The sequence below is a fragment of the Bubalus bubalis genome, chromosome 12, assembly GCF_019923935.1.
Source record: "Bubalus bubalis isolate 160015118507 breed Murrah chromosome 12, NDDB_SH_1, whole genome shotgun sequence".
NCBI classification, from domain to species: domain Eukaryota; kingdom Metazoa; phylum Chordata; class Mammalia; order Artiodactyla; family Bovidae; genus Bubalus; species Bubalus bubalis.
The window spans coordinates 63,126,714-63,151,035 of NC_059168.1; the positions used below are offsets into that span (position 1 = coordinate 63,126,714).

Consider the following 24,322-nt stretch of genomic DNA (forward strand, 5'->3'; position numbering starts at 1 on the left):
TTCCAGCAGCACCATATTGCTTCACACCCCTATTGTACCTGTTTGAACCTAGGCTCTCAACTTTGAAATCGGGCAACCCTATTTTCAAATACGGCCCTGCCAACGAAGACTTACGTGATCTGGGCCTACCCCCGTCTATTTACACGTCTAGTTAATACATGTCTAGTATAGACATATGAAACAAGTAACAATAAATACTTGTTACACTCAAAAAGCATTTATTGTATGAATGACATTAATCTATTTAAAAATGCCACCATATTTGAGAGGAGTTCGGAAACCCCGAGCTCCTTCGGAAACCCCGAACTCCTGCGAAGTCTTAGAAAGCAAGGCAAACCGCCTGGCAGCTCGGCTACCGTTATTGCCCACCAAAGTGTCGGGAACAAGACGCCCACAGGCAGAACCCGGAAGGGCGGCGACCCTAAAGGCGGAGCAGGCGCGGGAGCCGGGCTGGCGCCGTAGGTGGGGCCTCGGGCTCCTTTTTTTATTATTGGAGTGCACCACTGCCAGTCTCGGCCTCCTTCCTCCCGTCCCCGCCTCTTCCGCTCAGGCAGTTTGTTAGGTGGCGGGTGAAACCCAGCGGTTACTTCCGGTTGGGGGAGAAAAGTTAGGCCGAAGGCGGGGCCAGGAAGAGGGAGGAGGAGGAAGAGGAACGAGACGGACGGTGGGTGCTCTAGGTTGTTCGGCAGCGGCTGCGGCTCCGGCTCTCTTCCGGGAGGACGATGGACAGCCAGGGCAGGAAGGTGGTGGTGTGCGACAACGGCACCGGGGTAAGCGCTCGGCGGGGAGGCTGCAGCGGCCCCAGGCCGGGGCGCGGATGTGCGGGGAGCGCTCGGGCCTAAAGCGCCCGGAGCTGCACCCCTGGGCCCTCTGCCGCCCGGGCCGAGGGGCGCTGGCCAGCGCTTTCTACCCGCTTGGGTGTGGGGCTCGAGCGGGCTGGACTCCTTAGTAGCCCCGAGCTGGGCACTCCCGCAGCTCGGGGTCAGGACGACGGGCGAGGCCGGCGATGGATGGGGTTCCCACCTGCTACCGGGCCGGGGCCGGCCCAGCGCTCTAGCCGCAGGAATTTGGCTCGAGGGCTGGAGGGGTAAAAGGCTAGGCTTGGGCGTTGCGAAAGGGCTTCATTCTCCAGGGTCGCCGGTGTGTAAAAAGGAAAAAGACCAAGAGGCCTTGCTCTTCCTGTAGAGTTGAAGATACGGAACAGGAGGCAGGAAACGGGTTTAAAGAAAAAAGGGAAGTGCTGTCATGCAATGAACCTCAGTCCTTTCGCAGTGTTTGAGGCTTTTGTTGTTTTGTTTTCTTGTTTTCTGAGGGGATGGAAGGCCAGATCGGTTGTGCATCATTTACTTTTTGTTCTCCATGCTGGATATTTGGCCCAGGTGCAGCCCCCCAGAGACCAATATGTTTCCGTGGTTGATCTTGATCCTTTAAGGCCTAAGTATTAATTCCACTAACCTTAGGGAAGTTAATCAGTTTGGGTACCCCTCCTCCTTTTTTCCCTTATTGGCAGACTTGTTGGTTAATGTTAGTATTTAAGATCCTAAAATGCAAATAATTGTAAAAATCAGAGTAAAACACCGATTTAGACATTATTTGAAAGTTGTTTCTTTCAGTCGCCCCTCCCCCCAATTAAAAAAAATATATTTTAGGCAGCGAAGTCATCAAATTAGAATACAGAACTCTTAGTTATTTTGGGTGAGTTGTGTGGTGATCACTTCCCCCTGCATTACAGCAATTTCTAACCATTTTCAAGCTGCAGTATTTTGTCACTTTATCCCCTTCCTTCCATAAATGTAATATATGAATTAAAATAGATTTTGCATGAACTTCAAGTTACTTTGGAAACTGGATCGTTGAGGGGAAAAAAGAGTTGATATTCACCGCCATAATACTGCCTTTGATTGAATTTTTACAAGCAATGATTATACTAGCTTTATCTGAACTAAGTTGAAAATGGATGAGAGTAAGAAGAGTGTTACCATTTTTTTTGGTGGCTCAGATGGTAAAGCATCTGTCTACAATGCTGGAGACCCGGGTTCAATCCCTGGGTTGGGAAGATCCCCTGGAGAAGGAAATGGCAATCCACTCCAGTACTGTTGCCTGGAAAATCCCATGGACAGAGGAGCCTGGTAGGCTACCGTCCATGGGGTCCCAAAGAATTGGACACAACTGAGCGACTTCACTTTCACTTTCATACAAAATAGCATAGTACTTAAAAAGAGGCAGCTTCATCACCACAGAAACATTTAAAAAATTTATTTTCATTTATGTGTGTGTTCTTTATTAAAGTTATTTATGTGTTCACAAATGTGTATGTGTATGTGAAAGTTTTGAAGGGATTTGTGAGAAATTTATGTTCATCGTGGTTATCTGTGAGACTAGGGATAAGAGTAAGGTCAGGTGGGAAGGACTTCATGACTCAGTTATTGGGAAAATGTTCTTTATTTTTTAACAAACCATGTAATGTTAAACTGTCTTTAAATGAAATTATAAATGTGTTCCTTTTACAGTTAAAACTCACTTTAAAGGTGCTTTTTTAAAAAAAATTGGCCTAATTCCACCACCGCCCCCCCCGTAGTCTCAAATTGACATCTAAATAAATGTAAATCTTTAAAAAATTGATACTAATGTATTTTTTTGTGACTATGCCAGTTTTTTTTTTTAGAAATTGAAGTCAGTTATATTTTAATGGATTCCTCCTCTTTGAAGGACAGTGAAACCAGTTTTTGTAGTATATGTTTTTTCATAATATTTAATTAAAAAAATTTTTTTTTCTCATTCTTAAACTTTTTTTTGGGGGGCTTTGTGGCATGTGGGGATCTTAGTTCCCTGGCCAGGGACGGAACCCACACCCCCTATAGTGGAAGCAAGTCCCATAATTAGTTTTATGTTACTGTTTCATTAGCTTGTTAGAAAACTCATTGTATATCTGATTAGCCTTATGTCTAATCTATAATTTAAGAATCTTGTTCCTTAAGACAAAAGATAAGTTTTTGTGACATAAGTAGAAAAGTGTAGTTAATTCAAACAAAACCTTTTGTAATATTTGGCATTGTATTTCTAGTTACTTTAACTATCCAGATTTTCTATAGGACATGATTGACTTCATGAAGAAACTTCATGAAGAAAGCTCTGATGTAGTACGTAGTCAAGAATGCTATGATATTTCTGAAAATTTAGAGAATTAGGAGCCACTTAGAGTCTGTATTTCTTTTTTTTTGCTGATCACTGGACTTTATTAAGATGAAATCACTGATAATTACACAGAAATTACTTGCCTAAGCCAAAATCCTTGAGATTCACATGAACTTAGTTACACAAATAAACATCATGTTCAAAACTATGAGGAAATATCCCAATGCCCAGGTGATGAAGGCTGGGGTGAACAAATATGCACACTTATTTCAAGCTGTTAAACAGTTTGTGGGCCACACAGGGGTCCCTTGCATGCAAGAAGTCCAAGAGCTCCTCTGTGCAGTCCTCCTCTGTCTGTGACCTGGAGGATACACGCTCATCACAGAGCTCGAGCTGCTCCTGAGCCTTTACACATTTCTCCAGCTGCTCGCATTGCTCTCTCACTGTTGTTAGGGCATCCACTAATTCCTCCTCCTCCTCTTCCTCCTCCTCGGGATCTCCGGACCCAGTCAGCATCCTTTGCTCGTTCTCTAGCCCCATGTCCGGCTGCGGCTCTGGACTCAACACAAGCAGCAACAGCGGCACCTATTCCACTTCAGGATCAAAAAGCGAGTCTGTATTTCTTATACTTCATAGTCCTCTTGATTTTATTTAGGTACCTGAAGGTCTAATGATTCCTCTGTGATTAAGAAGATACTAAAATTTAGTTTCTAAAAATTTATGAGAATAGTTGTTACTGTAAAGCAACTTGCCTCTTAACACATTTTAGGTTTTAAAATTATAGGCCATTTGAGAAGTTGATTTTTTTTTTTTTAAGCCTCTCTGGCAGGCCCTAAATGGAAAGCCCTAAGGGCAGATGAGTTCTTACCATCACACGCCAGATTGTGGTCCTGCTCCTCTACCTCTCCAGCTCCCAAGCTGACCAGGGCCTCTGTAGGGCCTCCTAGAGGAGGAAAGCTCATCCGATTCCAATACCTTATGCACTTCATCATCATAACCATCCAAACCTAAAATGGAGCCTGTATAAACCGCCACCTAAAATAAAGCTGGGGAAAGTGGCCAGATAGGTGAAGATGTGGAGATCTGCTTCGGCGTAGGTGCCTTTCAGGGGTTGGGCCCAGGCCCCTGATGTTGTGTATTTTCTTGCCAAACTTGGGTGATTTCATCAACATTGAGTTGGTTTACCTACAGTGAAGACTTCTGGAGCACCTGCTGTGTGACTGTTATAATTTTTAGGGTCCAGTGATACAGAGTAGCTGGTAGTGTTAAGATAGTTACACTTTTTTTTTTTAATTGTACTTATACAGTTCACATTTGTAGTTGATTACAGCTTGCTTTATCAGGCTTAAACAAATTTATATGTTGGATTTAGGAGTGTTTGAAGTAGAACCAAATCAAAAGTAGTTTAGCCCTAGAAAATGCTTTGGAATAAAGAGAATAAATATTTTGGTGATCTAAGATCAGAGTAATCACTATGCAATTAAATTATTATATCAGTGCCATTTGTTTAAAATAATAAAGGAAAAATATAAATTAAATAAGCCCAAATGAAGCTTTATAAATCCCAGTTTGTTTTTTGAGGGGAGAAAGATACCTTTAGAGCAAATGTACAAGGGCTTTTTTTTTTTTTCTTGAAAGAAAATGATATTGTTCATGTTCTTACCATTTGATGACTCAGTGGGAAGTAAGGGAGCCTGTTTAAACCACAGTGCTATGAAGAGGAAACTATATATGGTAAAGTCTGTTTCTTAAACACAGCCTTATTGCACACAGTGAGAGAACTAAGTCACGAGGTCTTAAATGATTGAAGTGAGGGGAGGTATTTCATGAGTTAAAATTATGCCAAACAAGTAGTTTAGAAAAGAATATTTTCTTTGTATATTATTACCTTATGGTTTAGATCTTAAAAAAAAAAATACTGGCTTTTTTGCAAGAAAGGAAATGCCAGGTTGTCTGCTGGTTATATATGACTGAGAAATAGATCACTGTAATTATATTCTTATTATTTTAACTGCTACTGCGTTGACATCTGAAATAATGTGATGTAGCGCGGCTATTGCCATTTTGACCAAACACTAGTTCGCTGTAGGAATTCTAGCACTGGATTACTGTGGCAGCATCTACTTCCAATAAACTACTGCTTAATCAGAGTAAATAATCTCATTAATTAGTGATTGCTGTCTTTAATTTGAACTAAAAGCCAACTTTCCATTTTTTTAATAATTTTTACAAATATTTATTTTAATTAATGCATTTATTTGGTGGCACCAGGTTAGCTATGGCACATGGGATCTTTAGTTGTGGCATGTGGAATCTAGTTTCCTGACCCTTGGTCTCCCTGCATTGGGAATGCAGAGTCTTAGCCACTGGACCTCCAGAGAAGTTCCTTCATCTTTTAATGAAGCACAGGAATAGTAGTTCGGAGTTATTTTTATAGTTTTAGGAATTCTTAATTTTTGTCTTCTTACCTTAGGCACTTGGCAAATATGTTGTCCTGTGAAATATGCTGGAACAAGAATTTTACCTCCCCAGCCTCCTGACTGCCTGAGGGGGTGGGGGGGGTGGGGGGATGGGACAGACACGACTTGACTTAGGCTCCATCCCAGGCTCCTCCTCCCACCTTCACCTAGTGTTAAGATTTCTCAGGTAAATCATTGGTTTGCATTTAATATGCTGAAATTGCCTTTACAAATGTGTAGATTCTTTTTTTCATTCATTTTACAATTTTCTTTAAGAATGTTTATACTCGTGGACACTTTTGTCTCACCTAGTGTGTTTATCTGCTCATTATGTCACTACATAAAAATTTAATGTGTACATTGTATTTGTTGTTTATATTTGGAATATATGTATAAATTATGACTAAAGCTGATACTTGTCTGGTGGTCATGACATTTTATTTATGTAGAAATATGAATATAGTGGCATAATGAGAAGAGATTCTCTGGTCTTACATCTGATTTCAGTTCACATCAAGTGAGCTGGCTTTTGACTTAAGGACTAGAGAGTTTGATTTAGAAGAGATGAGTGTAAGAGGTTTTTTCCTTTTAATTTGAATAGACTAGAAAATACTAAGTATTATTCTTTATCTGCTGCAGTTGTCGCTCCAGCTCTTTCTGGGTCAGATCGATAAATTATTTGGGAAGATATTGTGGAAAAATGAACTAACACTTCTGAATTCTGTTAAACACTTTTTTTTAGGGTGGGAAGTATATTGTTCTTTGCTATCAACCACTATTCAAGTAGAAGTAGGTATGAGCAAGCAGGATATCTATTGCATATGCCATCATATCACACTAACTTCAGCCTTGGAGGTAATCCAGAAAGAATCATATCATAGTTTTAGGTTTTAGAAAACCTAGGTTCAGTGGCAAACTGAGCAGGACTAGGTTTTGTGGGTTTGGAATAAAACCTATTTGAATGGTATATTTTATGTAAATTCTAAAATGTGAACATGAATGAGGGGATATGAATTCAGGTGGTATTGAAAATGTGCAATTTTTAAATTTTAGACAGATTTTTTTCAGACTAGTAGCTTCAGTCTGCTGAAGACATGATTTTAACATATTTTTTTAAAGTACTATTTTTAAAAGACTTGCAGTTATGCATGGCAGAATGTACTAGGCTATTTATAATTAAATGTGGTTCATCAACATCATTTCCAACAAAGGTATCTTTGAAATAGAAAAAATTTGTATTTTAGAGGGTTAGTCAGAAGTCAGTGAGTTTCAGGTTGTTGCTAGCTTTTACCACCATCAAACAAAACAGTTCCTTGTATGTAACAGCTTTCTATGCACTTTTGTGTTATTTCTGTCATATGTCACATTCAGATATTGTTTTTCTCCTAAATTCTTCTAAGAGAATGTGGTGCCAAATCCATGGAACAATAGATTGTCTCAATATTGAACATATTCTCTATATTAAAATAATCATAGTATTGTACTCTTGAGTCAGCAGCAAAACTTCATTTTTATTGATCAGTTAAATAATACGCACCTGGTATGCGTCAGACTCTGCTCTAGGTGCTTGGGATTCATCAGTAGACACAAAAGTGTTTGCACAGGGTACTGTACCTTGCACGGAATCTTGTTAAGGGAGTGGTAGAGGTTGGTGACAGCCCCTCTCAGATCGCTTCTTCCTCCCACCCTGAAGTTTTAACTGCCTTTCCTGTAATGGCTGCTCTTAAAAATAAGGCTAAGCAGACTGTATTACTGATACAAGCATTAAAAACCCTTGGTTCTATTTTCAGTTTTACTGTAGTCATTAAATCTCCTAGTGTATCTGTTTCTTATTCATAAAGTGGAAGTATTATTAGAATCAATGCTACATCCTCATTGGAGAAGTACACTATCTAAATATGAACTTATGTCACCTGGTATTACTAAATGTTTCTCTAAATATAAAAATGTAAATAGCCAAAAATGCCTAATAAATGTTTATTTTAACTTGATGCTGGTCCAGATGCCATTTGATTTTCCCATTTTGGAAAATAATGTTACTTAAGTGAATTGCCAGACATGAAGGAAAGTCTGCTTTCGTTCTGTCCATTTTCTGACATTTCTTTTAAAAATCCTTAGCATTCTTTGAATGAATTTGTCCCTTCCTTGCTGTGCATCAAGGCAGCAGGTTCCAGCATGCACTGCTCAGCTTAGGTCCTTTGAGGCTTTCCCTAAGCGTTAACCAGTCAAGAAATGGGAACTCCAGTAGTAGGTCCATGAAGGAAACAAATGGAGGATATGATAGACCTGGTGATTACTTTGGGTAATTTGAAAGCACCAAAAGTTTAGAATATTATATAAATGCAAAGCAGTACTTTTCAGATGCAGTTGTTAAATGGATAATAGTGTAAATACTTTGACACTAACCCACTTTTTACTGTTCTTTTCCAGTTTGTGAAGTGTGGATATGCAGGCTCTAACTTTCCAGAACATATCTTCCCAGCTTTGGTTGGAAGACCTATTATCAGATCGACCACCAAAGTGGGAAACATTGAAATCAAGGTAATATTTTATTTATTGATAAATGAGGAGCAAAACCTACTGAAGTGTTCTTTGAATTAAGTAGTTTTAAGATGTTGATGCCTTGAAAAGCAAAGGAGGAGGGCCGAATTTCTTATATTTTAAATTTTTATCAACACGTGAAGAAAGGTACAGAAACTGAAAGTAATTTCGTCTGACTTTAAGTGTAGCCATTACTCTCTGAATACAATAAAAATAAGATTTTTATGTTGATGTGAATGCTGTATTAGTGACTTAAAGCCCTATAGTATAATTTTAAAAGAAATCAGCCTGGTATTTTTATGTCTTTCAATTTCATATATTTGTCATTCAGGGTTAGTGTCTCTTTGGGAGCTGAAACTTCTTACATGTTCTCATGGCCTGATGCCCCTACATTTTTATATAGCTAGTCAGGAAAAACAGAGTGTGCATCTTATTGGTTCCTTTTTTCACCAGTATAATAACTGATTTCCATAGTGTGCAGGAGGAAGCTGTGCAAGTCTTTATTTGACCTTGCATCATTTATCTTAGGACAAGGAGAAGGGCGGGAATGTTGTCATGGCCTACGAACCGTTCTTAACATGAGATTGGACCTTAATAGATTTTTATCTTCTATTAAAGGAGGTGGAAATCAAAAGGGAGTTAACAATATTTTAGAAGGGGAAAAAAAAAAGAACAATCAAAAGTCAGTGGTTACCACTTGACTTAAAATCTTCAGATAGCCTAGGGATTAGGTTAGGTTATACAAAATGTAGTAGAATTTAGAAGCTGTTTTATGAATCATTTGTGAACAGACTAGCATCGTTGGTCCTATCTGGACAGTCCTTGACAAGACTTCAGAGAGTGTGTTAGGTTCTAAGTTAAGGTACCCGTCACTGGGACGTTTGTTTGAGGTGTCTAGAAAGCTGGTAATAGATAGTAGACATTTGCTGCTTAAGAGCTCTCTGCTGTTGGGACCAGAGGATTGAGTTACATGATGAATAAAAATACAAACTGAAACTTAGGTTCTGTGATAATGTTTTTAAAGACTTAAAAGAGTGAATGATTCTGGCCTCTGTTTTATTACAATCAGAAGGGATACTCAATATGAGAGTTTTTTGGTTTGGGTTTTTTTTTTTTTAGGGTCTTTTGGGAATTTTATAGAATCCCATATTCTCTTTTTGTTAACTCCTTTTGTTCTGATTGAATTCCATCTTAAATGAACTCAGCTTAAAATTTAGCTAGTAATAGTGATAAGGATAAAGATTTTTAATAATGTTGAAAGTCACGTTTATTCAGTATCAGCCTTTTAAAGAAGAATGGTTTTTGAATATTCTTTATGGATAATAACATTTTTGAGGTATTAAGCTACATCACATATAGCTATTTTTATTGTCGAGCATAGTCACAAATAATTACTTGTATTTTTCACTCCCACTTTTCTTGCTTTTTAAGGGGAAGTGATAGAAATGAGTCTAGCTGATACAAATAAGACATTTTTGCTAAGGAATTCCCCAGTAGCATTTGCTTGTATGGTTTGTCAGTCTGTTAAGTTGGTTTATTTCTGTTCAATCTGCTTAATCTTTTTAAGTCTTTCAAGTTAATTTGTTCTTCCAGTAGAAAACAGTGAAAGAAAAGAGAACTGTGTCAAATTTAACTTGACTACTAGAGCTTGGAAAATCACTCTACACACCCTTTACCTATTCAGCTAGACCTTTTCTGCTGTTTATTTTCCTTAATTAAGGTACTTAAATTCAGTAACAAATGAAAGAAATTTGACTTTTTTGGAATACCTATGCCTAGTGGATTGATTTATACTTTTTGTGTCTTGTTACCTAAAATGTGGTAGACTGAAAACTGGAAATTTAAATTGTTTAATGAGTTAACTTTCATTCAGGAGGTAATAACTGTCCGTGTTAATTTGGCCCTAATTATTAACTCCGTAAACTGTAGTAGTACTGCATCTGCCTCGACCTAATTTGTCTCTATTGCTTGTATGTTTAAAAATTTCAGTGAGGATTTTATTTAGGCCTTTTCTGACTCTCACTTCTACCTTCTCTCTCTTCACCTTTCTTGACCTGTTGAAGTAGAATAACAAAAAGATGGTAAGTGAGGTTACACACATGCTCTCTGTTTGTTTTCCACTTTTGCTTGGTGGGACAGTAGTTGTTGTTTTGTGTCCCTTTAGTATTGGGGAGGGGGGTGATTCCATATTTTAATTTCTAAGTACTTTGATTTTTAACCTTTTTCATTGCTTCAATTTGGTAGCAACTAATTAAGTCCTATACTCTCCTGATTGCATACATTACAATGGACCAAACCAGAACTAATTACTAACATAGTTTTGAATTGTTTTCCTTGTGTTTTTTGTAGATGAATGTTACAATTAAAATGGAATGTAGTGTGCATTATGTTAGAAACCAAGTGGCTTTCTTTAGGATGTGTGTGATCCAGAAAAGTGGGGTGAAGCTGTTGCACTTGGATCAATTCACTTTACTGACCACTGTTAAATTGAACATTGCTTGTCATAGCCTATATATGTATATATTTGCATCTGGTACAGTATCATATGTGTATTTAATAAACTAGGTAAGATTGTAATGTGCCAATGAACTATAAATAGTAAAGGAGAGAAAAAGAGATTGATTTGTTTCCTGTATTATCCTTATTTATGAGCAGATTTTACATTACCTGATTATAAATAAGAAAAAGGTCAAAGTCTTGTAAGACTTTTCCATTGACAGTGGATTTTCCCTCTAAATAAAAACCATTGTGCCTTTTTCATTTGAACTAGAACTAGACACATCCCGGCAATTGAGTCTTTTATTATATTTTTCTGTGATAGTCTTAAGTTTTTCTATAGTAGATATTCTCATTTGTTTTTAATATTATTTGTAAGTAACTTTGACAGAGATAAATATCAGGCCTTTCTAGTGATAAGTATTTTAGCTAGTAACAGTAACTAGTTAAACTAGTGGCAAGTTTTCTTTTGAATAAACAAAAACATGGAAAACTGGAAATTACTCTATCTCTGAATAAAAGATCATACATTTGTCTTAAAATCCTAAGGAGAGTAAGAAAAGAGGGTACTTGCAGAGAACTCTTTAATGCTTTTTATGAAATTTCTTTCTTAGGAATTTAATTGTGGTTTTAGAGTATATTTGCTCTGATTTCCAAGCTGAGGTGATATTGTTCAGAATGATTCTTGGCATATCTCATCTACACTGCTTGCTTTTCATAAAATATAAATGCCTTTAAAATGGCATCTCAGACAGTTACTGTAATTTTTCATTTTTTCAGATAACAGGTGATGGTTTAGGCTTGAGGTCCAGTGATGAGGTGGGTGGTAAAAAAAAAAAAAAACAAGGCCTGATCTGACTGCTTGTAATTTTGATCTTGAAGATGAAGGCAAGTTCCATAAAACTCTTAGCATTTTGGAGTTTGGGAAGTTGAAATGTTCTAGGGAAAACTATGTTTTAGGATTTTTTGGAATAAAATTTTAGATAAATTTTTGAATTAGGTAGCTTGAGTTACTCAAGAATGTTTGCACTAATTTGACAAGTTAACACTTGTTTTCTTCCATTTTAAATGTCCTCTTTGTTCAGAGGGATGGTAAGATACTTGATGCCAGATGTTTCTTTCAGTTAATTCTTCATAGTATGTGTGCCCTAGAAGTAGACACATGACACTTTTGAGTTGGTATTAGATCAGACATATGTAGGCCCCTATTCTTGCATGGAATAAGAACTAAATAAATAGTCAGATGTAATTAGACCAGATTTATACTAAATTTGTTGAAATATAGTTGTGAATATGTATCAGTGATATAAACCATCTTAATTATCTAATCTATTACTACCTTGTATAACACACAGAAAGATACATTCCAGAAAAAAGTAACTAACATTATATATTAAATTATATTGATGGCCAGAAGTCATATAGGTATTTGGAGATACAGATTCCTCCCCCTGACATTTTATTATGAAGTATTTGGAATACACAGCAAAGTTAAAGGAATTTTACCATGAAACCCATACATCCATCACCTAGATTCTGACATTAATGTTTACTGTACTGATATATCACATATTTATCAGTTTATCCATCTGTCCATCAGTGTAGCTTGTCTTTCAATGTATTTGAAATTAACAGTATTCTTTTCCCTAAGTAATTCAACAAATGCATGTCATTTACTAGAGTTCTCGAATATAAGATTTTTAGTTTTTCATTTTTGTATCAGATAATTCTAAATAGTTAATATTTAAGAAGTTTGAGTATTAAGGCATGGTACATTAATTTTACATGAAATTTAGTTGCAATAGAAACATTTTAGTGAATATTTCTAGCATCTGCTTTAACTTTGTTTTTCCTTTTTGTTGCTTTCAGTGGATTTTCCAGTGGTTTTCTTTTTTTTTGGTTGTTGTTGTCTTTAAATAGAGTTCTCACCCTGGTTTCTTTCTTATCTCTTTTGTAAAATAATTATTTAAAAAAATTTTAAAGTCATATATTTATTTAAATTTCTGTTTTAAAACATCTTAAGATCTTACAGCAAATAGCTATTTTTGATACTAGCATTTTTTAAAAATTCATCAATATATGTTTAACTCAGGATTATTGAGTATTTTGACTAGCCAATTTTTAAAGTAAGCTTTAATTCTGAGACATCATTAGCCTTATACACATAAAATTTGACTTTTGAAATGTGGGTCATCTTAAGTATGTGCTCGTTGAAGACAAGACTTGTGAGTATTCTGCTTCCTGGGTGATAGCATAGTTTTCCAGTATTATACTTTAAGCTTGGAAATGTTGCTTATGAGATAATTTTAAAGAAGAATTTCTTCTCTGTATCTTAATTTTTTGTATCTCTACAAATTATCTTTCATCTTGGTGGGGCACATATTGAAGCTTAATTTCAGTTTTAATTGAGGCATACCTAGGTAGACGTTTGTGAAATTTACAAGTTTGTGGTGCATATATCCATTATTACAGTATAATAAAAATCATTTTATTTTTTGCTTCTCATTATGCTGTATGGTACTACACTTATCATTTTGATATTTAGTACAAAGAAATGTGCTGCATGCGTTGAGCATTTTTCTACAAGTTTTTTTCCCCCTGATGTGCTATCTCACATATCACAGGCCTTATTTTTTGAACATTTGAGCAAAAGAAAGAGATGAAACCTCATACAAACCCCTCCAAAATATGAAAATGTGGGGTTTATTTGTGCTAATACTCTTCTTTTGGAAACATATTTATTAAAGGTAAGGTCAATTTATTGATTTAAACCACATTGTACATAAAAACTTATTTATGATTAAGATTTGCAAGACATTGTTCATTAAAGAAGAGATCGACTTTTTAACTTGTGGAATGAAGAAATTTATCTGAAAGTGCCAGAAATATTAAAATTAATTATTCCCCAGTTTTCCAAAATATAAGAGGATAATTTTCTGATGGTATTTTATGCAAAAATTTGGTCTAAAGCTTTGATATTATAATTTTCTAGGATCTTATGGTTGGTGATGAGGCAAGTGAATTACGCTCGATGTTAGAAGTTAATTACCCTATGGAAAATGGCATAGTACGAAATTGGGATGACATGAAACACCTATGGGACTACACATTTGGACCAGAAAAACTTAACATAGATACCAGGAATTGTAAAATTCTACTCACAGAACCTCCTATGAACCCAACCAAAAACAGAGAGAAGATTGTAGAGGTAAGTTTTTAGATGGGTTGTGCATATATGTTTCTGTGATGTGATATTAAAGCAAATTTTTTTGTTTTATCTTACCTTGTTGAGAATAAAGGAAATAAGAATAATTGTTACTTTCTCCCAGATCCTGTTTATTGAGCACCTAAGTATATGTTAGTCATTATAAGTAGAATATACCAGTAAACAAAGCCAGAATCCTGCTGCTATGAAATTTACCATCTAGCAGGGGAAAATAGACCCAAAAAAAATGAATTAATTGAATGGTTTATTAGAAGATACTAGATGCTGAAGGAGGGGTGGGAAAGAGTAAGGGAGATCGGACATGTAGGAAGGCTGCATTTTTCATAGGTTGTGGTAGTACATATCTGTAAGGTGATATTTAAACGGAGGGAGTTAGCCAGTAACTAACTGGGGGAAAAGCATTCCAGGCAAAGGGAGTAACCAGTGTAAAGGTCTTGAAATGGGAGCAAGTGTGGCATATTAGTCAGCAAGGAAGCCAGTGTGGGAGAGCAATAGGAGATGAGGTGGGAGAAATAACGGGGCCAAATCATCTAGGGCCTTGTAGGCTCTTATAGGAAATTAGATTTAAACTCTGAGTGAAATGTAGGGCTGTTACAAGGAAGAGCTATTACAGATTGAGGTTTCTGTGGCTGCTGTGTTGAATGTAGAACATAAGGAGGCAAGGGTAGAAGAAAAACAAGTTTGGAGACTTTTTCAGTTATCTAGACACCCAGATAATGATGGTTAGGATTAGGGGTAATAGCAGAGAAGGTAATGGTAAGTGGCCAGATTGTGGCTCTGTTTTGAAGGTAGGGCCAAAAAAAAATCCTGATTTCTTAAATACATGTGATAGAGAGGTAACTCTGAAAGTTTCACTTGAGCAAAGACTGAGAGTAGAACAGGATTTGGGAGGGAAATTGATCAGGAGTTCAGTTTTGGACATGTTAGGTTTCCTCTAGACATCCAAGCAAAAATGGTTATATATATAAGGTCAAGTTCAGGAAAAAAGTCTGAGACTGGAGGTATAAACTTGGGAGTCACGAGGATATAGATAATATAGTTAACCAAAGAAGTGATAGCAGACAGTGGGGGAATGCTGAGGGCCAGGGAGATGGGAGGGCTCGGGAAGGGAGGTGGAAACAGTAACGAGGTAGGCAGTTAAAGAGCAAAAAATCTACATTCTTAATACTTTAGATGGGTAACTTTTCAACAGTTATCTTTCATTTTGTTATATATGAGGTAGGAAATTTTAATTACTTTGGATGTTATTAGTGTTCCAGATACTGCTTAATGTAAGTAAATGTTTTGTTTTACTCATTGACTATGTTGAGATGTTGATGGAAATTTTAGAAGAGATTTAAAATTTTTGTATTTTCAAATTTTGAGATTGTGGTTTTAGCTACAGAATCCATATCATTTCTTATGGTTCATTTTTTTTTCCCCTCCTAGCCACCCCTGAAACTATGAAAGATGGGCTTTATTGTATTTATATTTTAATTGTGCTTTATACTCTAAATGATTTATAGTTACTAATAGTTTGTAATGGATAAGTAGTCATTTATAATTGCTCTTTATTTTTAGCAATGCATTGCAAAAACAGAGTGCAGAGATATTTTTGTATTGAATCAAGAGGTTACCAGACAAGGAAACCTCTTTCAAAAAAATAATACAGTAGCAGAATGGAAACCAAGTTTTCTTTCAAGTGAAAATTCAGGGAGATGGCTTTTGCTATGTAGTGGAAAACACCATATCTGTCATCCACTAACTAACTATTTGACTAGGACAGATATTTTTTTTAAACTGGAGAAATTACAAGAATTAGTCTTACTACACACTCTAAGGACTCTTCTTAGTTCAATGCTCTTTTTTACTTGTAAATACAAATTTGACTATGATTGATAATGCCCCATTTTAATCTCATTCAGAAAGTTGTTTCTGATCTACAAATACTTCTTAATGATCTTATGAATAAAAACACATTTGACAGACTGTCAAGTTGATAAATGCAAATACAGTTGATAAATGCAAATGACCTTTGAACAACACAAGGTTAAGGGTGCCAGTCCTCCTCAGTCAAAATTTGTGTAAAACTTTATAATTTGCCCTCTGTATCCCAGGTTCTATATCCCTGGATTCAGCTGATCTTGGATCATGTGATGGTGTAGTATTTATTTATTGAAAAAAACCTTCAATTAAATGAACCTGCACAATTCAGAACAACCTGTGTTGTTCAAGGGTCAGCTGTGTACCAATTTCATCCCTGTAGCAGGGGGATAAAGGATGATGGAATAGAAGACTAGTCAGAAAATTTAGTTGCTTAATTGATGAGTTTGTGTTTCAGAGTTGTAAAATTTATTAATTTATTAGGATTAAATTTTTTTTTAAATTTAGTTTTATTGAAGTATGATTGATTTACAGTGCTGTGTTAAGTTTCAGGTATACAGAATAGTGATTTAGAGGTTTTTTTGTTTTGTTTTGGCTATAGCATGTGGGATCTTAGTTCCCTGACCAGGGATCATGCCCCCAGCAGTGGAAACACAGAGTTTTAACCACTGGACCACTATGGAATTCCCTAGAGTTGAAAAAATTTAAACTGTATATCATTCTCATTGTGGTCAGTTGTAAAATTTCTAAATATCAGATATTCATAGTGGTAGTCTGCACTGCCAGTCAGTGAATGCTAACTGTGGATGACAGAGAAAATCCTACGGAATATTCCTGGCCAACCTGCGATATGGACAATGAGCAGCATTGTGAGCAGAGAGGATGTGAAGGAGCTCCTCATCCCTGCAGTGGACCTCAGCACAGGGTGGGGCGCAGACTCAGCAGCTGAGCAGCTTCTGAATCTGCCAGCATTCAAGAATTGTTTAGTTTTGTTTCCCTGCTGTACCGTTTATTACCTGGAGGTAGAGCCACAGTCTTGCTTGGCCCAGGTTGAGGGAAAGGGATGGGAAGGTTGGCAGTTAAGTAGTTTGTATAGTTGGTCTTTGAATTAAAAGACATTTCCCTTAAGGGACATGCGTTGAGAAGGTCTTGTTCAAAAACAGAACACTTTGTTTCACTCTAATCTGCCATTAGTTAAAAACTCTCAGAAATCTTTGCTTTGTAGCACTTAAGAAATGGTTGGGGACTCGGTGTATTTAAAAAAAAAAAATCCATCCTCAAAATTGAGGCTGTCTGACAGCAGGACTTTAAAAGAGGCAAGAAACAGCTGAAGAGAATGGAAGATTCTTTTGGGTCCTTTGATTCTATTTTGATCAGCTAATCCACTCTGGCCATCAAGAAAGCATATATTAATATATATATATATTACATTATATGTATAATGTAATTTCTAAATACTAATGTTTTCCCTTTCCTTTTGCACTTTCAGGTAATGTTTGAAACTTACCAGTTTTCTGGTGTGTATGTAGCCATCCAGGCAGTCCTGACTCTGTATGCTCAAGGTAGGTGAAGCTTAACTTTCAGTATCATTAATTCAGCACACATTTGTTACATGTATTTTATGTCGGAGGAATTTGATTTCTCAGGAAGTTTTAAGTCCCAGAAAGCTCAGTTTCATATATTTATATTTATTCAAATATTCCACAGTTTGTCAAATAAAATATACACATTTTAATTTTCTTTACTAAACAATGAAGGACTTAAGAAACTTCTCAGTTTTTTTTAATAAGTAGGAAGTTTCTTCTTTTAGGCTATTTAAGAAAATTTTTGAAGGGAAAAACGAACATGGAATCTGTCCTCAGAATTGTCAAGAGTTTAAAAAAGCCAGAAAGGTTCATATAAAATTATCTTTGTCAAATACATAATAGATTAAATATAAAAGAAAAGACAGACGTTTGAGAGTACCTTCCCAACTTCTGAAGTGGGTTTAATGGAGGGGACCTATTTATCCTTTGTTTTCTTGATACTGCCATTAGTAACTGCCTCCATATCTACTGGGAATAAAATAGTAGCCATGTAGGGAGAACTCTGTATCCTGATGATCTTGTGGAGAACTTATGAGGCCATCAGATACGTGCTCAGAGCCTGTTGGGCACTTAAAATGTAAAGATCCCTTAAGAACTTAGACTCTTAATGGGGGAAAGGTACAGAAATTGATTTAGCATGTCAGAGAAGGTTTCTGAAGGAGGTGACAACTGAATGTCAAGCCTTAGTACTTACGTGGTCTATGACAGTACAGCCAACCCTTGAACAGTGCTGATGTGAACTGTATGACTCCACTTATACGTGGATAGTTTTCAGTAGTAAATACTACAGTACTACAAGGTCCATAGTTGGTTGAATCGGGATGCAAAGGGCCAGCTGTAAGTTATATGCAGGTTAACCCCCACATTGTTCAAGGGTCAGTTGTGTTAGGAAACAGATTTTAATAGTATGGTGATTCATCTGATTCTACACATGGATGAGTAAAAATCGCTTTGTCAAAATACGTACTAGGTTTTAAAGCTGTCTTTACTACTTCATGTAGATAACTAAGAAAATACCTGGGGAGAATTAAATTTTTAAAGAGGCTTTATTCATTCACCAAGTGTGGCATGAGCTTGGCATTCTGTTTAGGGCAGAGGATAAGGCAGTGAGTCAGCTACTCGATAAGCTACGTATGGTCTCCTTGCCCTTTAGTCCATTATAGCCAGGGTCTGAGGAGCTAGTGTTTGTCTGCATCTAGGAAATTGTGTTTCTTTTTTTTTTTTAAGTACATTTCAGAATTTATTTTAGAAAATACTTTGGAAAAATAGACATTAAAAATTTTGAATCTAAGCTTTGAAACTGGTGATTCCAGTTAGGGGGTGGAGATGGGACACTTCTGCCGAAATGAATTTTTGCTTTAATTGAATAAAATTGACCTTAACAGATATTCCTAGCAATATTCATAAATTTATTTCTGTCCAAGGAGAAGGTATCCTCTCTTAACTCCTGATATTTAGCTGCTTTTGTTTAAATATTTAATTCATAGTTTTGAGAAGTGATAATCCAGTAATTCTAATCAAAAGAACTCTTCAGCCGAAGAGAACTCTTCACTTTGCATAAAAACAAGGTGGCTAAAAGCTACCAGTTAAATCAAAAAAGTAAGAAGCTACATTTGGAACAAGGAAAGGTTTTTGAATAAGAGAGGTGACATGGTGATTCAAGAAAGTATATCTGACTGCATTTTGTGTACAGGATTGAGGGGAATAACTGGAATTATGGAGTCTGAGTTAGAGGTTAAAATGGTCAGGGAGGGTATGAATGAAAAGTTAAGAACTAGATTGAGCTTTAAAGAATCCTTCAGAATTGAAGTAGAAAGAGTGAGTAATCTAGTGCTTTAGTTGGTATTACTGGGAGCATTTTTGGATTAATGATACTGTGGATTCTTCTTTCTTGCAATAGAAAGTCTCTTGTTTAAAAGAAAGCAACCTTAAGAGGCAGTATGATTTTTTTATGAACATTGCAAAATCAGTCAAGGAAAAACAAATTATATGAACTTAGTCAGAGATGGTTTGAATAAATGTGTTCAGAGATAAATTAGATGTTTTGTGCATAATAAGAAAGAGGGAGAGTCTATTCAGGGATGGGACAGTGATAAAATAATAAGCTTAAGCAACTGTAGATAATGCATATTCTGGTTAAAAGTATCATTAGACTTAAAAACTGCTAGAAAATGTGATTTAGAAAATTTTTTTTTACCTGAATTAACTCTGGCACAAAAGGTGAAACACTTTCAGTCATTTGTACTTTTATATATTTTTTAAAATTTCATTTTTTTATTATTATTTTTGTTTTTGGCCATACTGCACAGCATGTGGGATCTTAATTCCACACCCCCCTGACCAGGGATCAGACCCATGTGTCCCCTACATTAGAAGCATGCAGTCTTAACCACTGCACCATCAGGGAAGTCCCCATTTATACCGTTAAATAGCACATAATGAGAAACAAAGAGACTTTCCAGGTGGGGCTAGTGGTAAAGAACCCACCTGCCAGTGCAGAAGATGTAACAGACATGAGTTCATCCCTGAGTCAGGAAGATCCCCTGGAGGAGGGCATGGCAACCCACTCCAGTATTCTTGCCTGAAGAATCTCATGGACAGAGGAACCTCGTGGGCTACAGTCCATAGGGTCACAAATAGCTGGACACGACTGAAGCGACTTAGAACGCACGCACTCGCAAGAGAGAAGATAGCTTCTTTGCTGGTCTTTTTTTAAAAAGTTTAACTGACAGTGTCTTTCTTGATTTTGGTGAATAATTGAAGTGATTCTTTGGCTAGTCAAGATGAGTTATTCTCAGATTTCTAGCTATTTTGTATCAACAGAAATTTTCCAAACAGCAGAGTTTTGAATATACTATATGACAAAAATAATAATAAAGAACTAGATTATTTCAGCAGATTCACTATTAACTTGTGTAATTACCCTTCACAGTGGTTTTCATAAAAGTTATCCATGATACTTCAGAGAATTTGACTTCAGGGGAATTCAGGGATCAAGATTAAAGTTAGGATTAAAGACCATGTTGTGTTTTTCAGTCCTCAGTCTGAGGGTCTGTTTCTTCCCATCACTGGGGGAGCACATGATTGGACTAAAGGTCTCACAGGAGGCATGTGAGAGAACACTGACTTCAGTGTCTGTCTGTTAGAAATAAACTGCAAAATAAGCAAATAATAAAGAAATGCTAGCTTTTAGACCATTTTGGTTGGTGATGTTTCTAATCAATTAGTAAAGAAGCCAGCATCTTTGAATATTGAAATACTTGAAATTTGCTGGCTTTGATTTCTGATTTGGCTTTTTGTTTACAACTTCATGATTCTTCTACAGGTTTATTAACTGGAGTCGTGGTGGACTCTGGAGATGGTGTGACTCACATTTGCCCAGTGTATGAAGGCTTTTCTCTCCCTCACCTTACCAGGAGACTGGATATTGCTGGGAGGGATATTACCAGATATCTTATCAAGGTAAGCAAAAGAGAATATCATGGAATTAGATTTTGTAAGTTTGTATATATATCTACTTAAAATTGAATGTATCACCTCAGGATTCTAGTGAATCTGCACCACCAGAGAAGTGGCCCAGTACTTTATTCATATAAAAATCTGTATGAGATTCACACACATGATCTCTTGTGTACTAATGAGAGTTCATCATTACGTAATTATAATTTGCCTTTCCTGAGGAATGGGAAGAGAGGTATGTTAAAGGTGGAAGAAGACTCTTAAGACTTTCTTGAACAACTTGGGCAGCCTTTCAGCCGTAAAACCCTCTTTGAACAAGATGTATATTAAAAATTATTTGTGAATGTAATTAGTGATGATATTCTTTAAAACATTGCTAGATAAAGTATACATTTAGGGCCACTCTTTGGAAGCATGTGTGGTTTTTGTAATGTGGGGGAAAGATTTAGAATATTGTCTGTTCCAGAACTCTGTATTTAGTACATTCTCTCCAGGTCAGTGGTTCTCAGTCAGGGATGCTGCTGCTCCTCCAGGGACACTTTGAAATGCCTGGAGACATTTTTGGTTGTTAACATCTTTGCAGGAAGGCTGCTAAACATTCTGCAATGAACAGGGCATCCCCCACAACAAAGGATTATAAGGTCCAATATGTCACTGGTACTACTGTGGGAAGACTGTTCTGGGTTGCGTTAAGTCTTCGTATTGACATTGGGTTAGTAATAATATTGGTAATGAGAATTATACTATCATTCTAAGCCAGAATTCTGTTTGAGGGTGACTGCCAAAGTATTGCCCAAAAGTTTTCTTTTGACTGTAAACACAAAGATCAGAGGATTTTTAGTTTTTTATGTGAAAAGTCTGATTTGTTTATGATGTATATCGTGTGTGTTTTGTTTTTCCTGTCAGGTTGAATTCTCATTTTTGTTTGTCTATTTAACAAATACTATTGCCCCTCTAATATGTGTCAGTCATATTTCACAATTATGGCATTGACTGAGTAAATTGCAGATTATAGGAATCCAGTGCTAAAATATTATTTATTAATAGATGTTTTGCCTATTTATTATTTGTGAACTGTAAATTCTGTCACTCCCTATGAAACTTTTCTGTGAAAGTGAAATGTAAACTCTTTTATGGTGAGTAATATTCTCCTTTCTGAAATAGTAAGAGCTAAGGTTCTGCTGTCCATTGTATTTGGTATTGATGTAACATGCTTAGCATTAATCCCTTTTGTGGACTTGAACTCACTCAGATTAATTGTGGACTTAACTGCTGTTTTTTTGTACCAGCTGCTTCTGTTGCGGGGATATGCCTTCAACCATTCTGCTGATTTTGAAACGGTTCGCATGATTAAAGAAAAATTGTGTTATGTGGGATATAATATTGAGCAAGAGCAGAAACTGGCCTTAGAAACCACAGTATTGGTTGAATCTTACACAGTAAGTATATCCAGTGTATGATATATATATATGGTTTTAAAGTGGGCGACAGTGACTGTTGGTGTGTGCTTAAGGAGGTTTTCTTGGAATCCAGTACTTTGGGTTTGGGTTGTTATAATTTGTATATATATGACCTTTAATGTCTTTCTACATTATGATACTATGATTTAATAAAGCAGGAATCATATATTGTTTTCTACTTTAGGATACAGTTAGATATGAAATGTTATTTTGAGATTCTAGTACCTGGAGTTGGAGAAGGCAATGGCACCCCACTCCAGTACTCTTGCCTGGAAAATCCCATGGACGGAGGAGGCTGGTAGGCTGCAGTCCATGGGGTCGGAAGAGTCGGACATGACTGAGTGACTTCACTTTCACTTTTTATTTTCATGCATTGGAGAAGGAAATGGCAACCCACTCCAGTGTTCTTGCCTGGAGAATCCCAGGGATAGGGGAGCCTGGTGGGCTGCTCTCTATGGGGTTGCATAGAGTCGGACACGACTTAAGTGACTTAGCAGCAGCAGTACCTGGAGTAGCATTTTTCAGCATGGGTTTCACATAATGTTATTTCTCTGAGATGTTAGTAGGTATTGACAGAAATTAAAATGAAGGGTTACATTGTCAGATAAGTTTGGGAGACAGTCAGTTTCACTTTATTAAAGGACTTCTCAGAACCTTTGATATGCTGAATTGTGTATGATTATGGTATTCTTCAGCATTTCATGGGACTGGTATTCTAAGATACTTTGGAAAATGGTCTTCCTATAGAATTGCTTTAACAATTCAATAGGTGGCAGTCTTCCTGACTTAGTATTTTCTTAATGAGATGTTCAGAACAAATGTTAACTTGAAATTGTAACTAATGATTCTTAGAACCAAGTTATAGTTTATATCAGAGGAGTTGAATTTTCAGTGTATTGCTGCCTTAAGTCTGTCATTTTCATCTGGGTATAAAGTGCTTCCATACTGTGTCCTTGATCTGCTACTGTTGTTTAGTCGCTGCTGCTGCTGCTGCTAAGTCGCTTCAGTCGTGTCCGACTCTGTGCAACCCCATAGATGGCAGCCCACCAGGCTCCCCAGTCCCTGGGATTCTCCAGGCAAGAACGCTGGAGTGGGTTGCCATTTCCTTCTCCAATGCATGAAAGTGAAAAGTGAAAATGAAGTCGCTCAGTCGTGTCCGACTCTCAGCGACCCCATGGACTGCAGCCCACCAGGCTCCTCCACCCATGGGACTTTCCAGGCAAGAGTACTAAGTCATATCTAACTCTTTGCGAGCCCATGGACGCCTGCCAGGCTCTTCTGTCCATGCCATTTCCCAGGCAAGAGTACTGGAGTGCGTTGCCATTTCCTTCTCTAGGGGATCTTCCCAACCCAGGGATTGAACCCTTGGCAGGCAGATTCTTTACCACTGAGCCACCAAAACTGAAATTGAGTGATAGGCAATAAAAGCAAGTATTCTTCCACCATTTAATTATATAAAACAGAGCATATCGTAAATATGTACAAAATAGTCACTTTAAAAATAATTTAAAATTTTTATAAGTTATGTTGTTTCATTTTAGAAGATAATGATCCAAATAGACAATAAATCAATACTTTGCAACTCAGTCATCTACAGATTTGCCCTAGGGATTCTTTCCTGAGGCCTTCTTGATAGTTCCCCTAGATTTATAATTTATTGTCTACCTGACTTTGGAAGAAAGTGTCATGAGACAGAGGATAAGGGAACTAGAAGTATAAAACATATTTTATCTCTTTATTCCTTTCTCAGAATTTGAGGCAGGTTACAAAAGTATTTGTGACAAATAAACGGGAACTGATGAAGAGGGGAAATACTGGACAAATAGAGGATAGGATAAGGTTTGGTGCAGAGCAATTGGGAGGCATACAGTTTTAACAGTTCTGAAAGGTAAGTAGTTCCTAGGGTAGGTGCCCCTGGGCTGATCTCCAGCCAGAGCTTTGAGAAAAGCCACATTGTCCAGGTATAGATGTTTTATGCTAATGATACTCTGCCATGTGAAGTTTTCCCATATATCTTGGGTGATTTCATGTGGTTTTTAAAGTCACTGGATGGTTGCGTTTATTTTGTTAAGGGTAAATTAAAAAAATTTTTTTTTA

The 24,322-nt window shown here is 36.7% G+C and overlaps 2 protein-coding genes across 3 annotated transcripts in view; one reads left to right on the top strand and one right to left on the bottom strand.

The window, feature by feature from the left end:
* Window positions 1-596: 596 nt before the first annotated feature.
* The window catches only part of ACTR2 (actin related protein 2), a 37,753-nt gene continuing 14,027 nt past the window's right edge, over window positions 597-24,322 (top strand). Inside the window, exons 1-7 of one of the 2 annotated variants that reach the window (XM_044926063.1) lie at window positions 597-770; window positions 8,025-8,135; window positions 10,202-10,216; window positions 13,624-13,839; window positions 17,210-17,282; window positions 20,632-20,768; window positions 22,055-22,204. In XM_044926063.1, the coding sequence (XP_044781998.1) occupies window positions 723-770; window positions 8,025-8,135; window positions 10,202-10,216; window positions 13,624-13,839; window positions 17,210-17,282; window positions 20,632-20,768; window positions 22,055-22,204 (750 nt within the window). In that variant the 5' untranslated portion in view covers window positions 597-722. The remainder of the gene's footprint in view (window positions 771-8,024; window positions 8,136-10,201; window positions 10,217-13,623; window positions 13,840-17,209; window positions 17,283-20,631; window positions 20,769-22,054; window positions 22,205-24,322) is intronic. The other variant, XM_006053528.3, reaches the window with a different exon arrangement.
* LOC112578088 (cytochrome b-c1 complex subunit 6, mitochondrial) lies at window positions 3,212-3,741 on the bottom strand. The gene has a single exon (XM_044926064.1). The coding sequence runs from the start codon at window positions 3,673-3,675 to the stop codon at window positions 3,400-3,402; it is 276 nt and encodes a 91-aa protein (XP_044781999.1). The 5' UTR covers window positions 3,676-3,741; the 3' UTR covers window positions 3,212-3,399.

Coding starts and splice junctions, on each gene's coding strand:
- LOC112578088 (XM_044926064.1), bottom strand. CDS start 3,675: ATGGGGCTAGAGAACGAGCAAAGGATGCTGACTGGGTCCGGAGATCCC.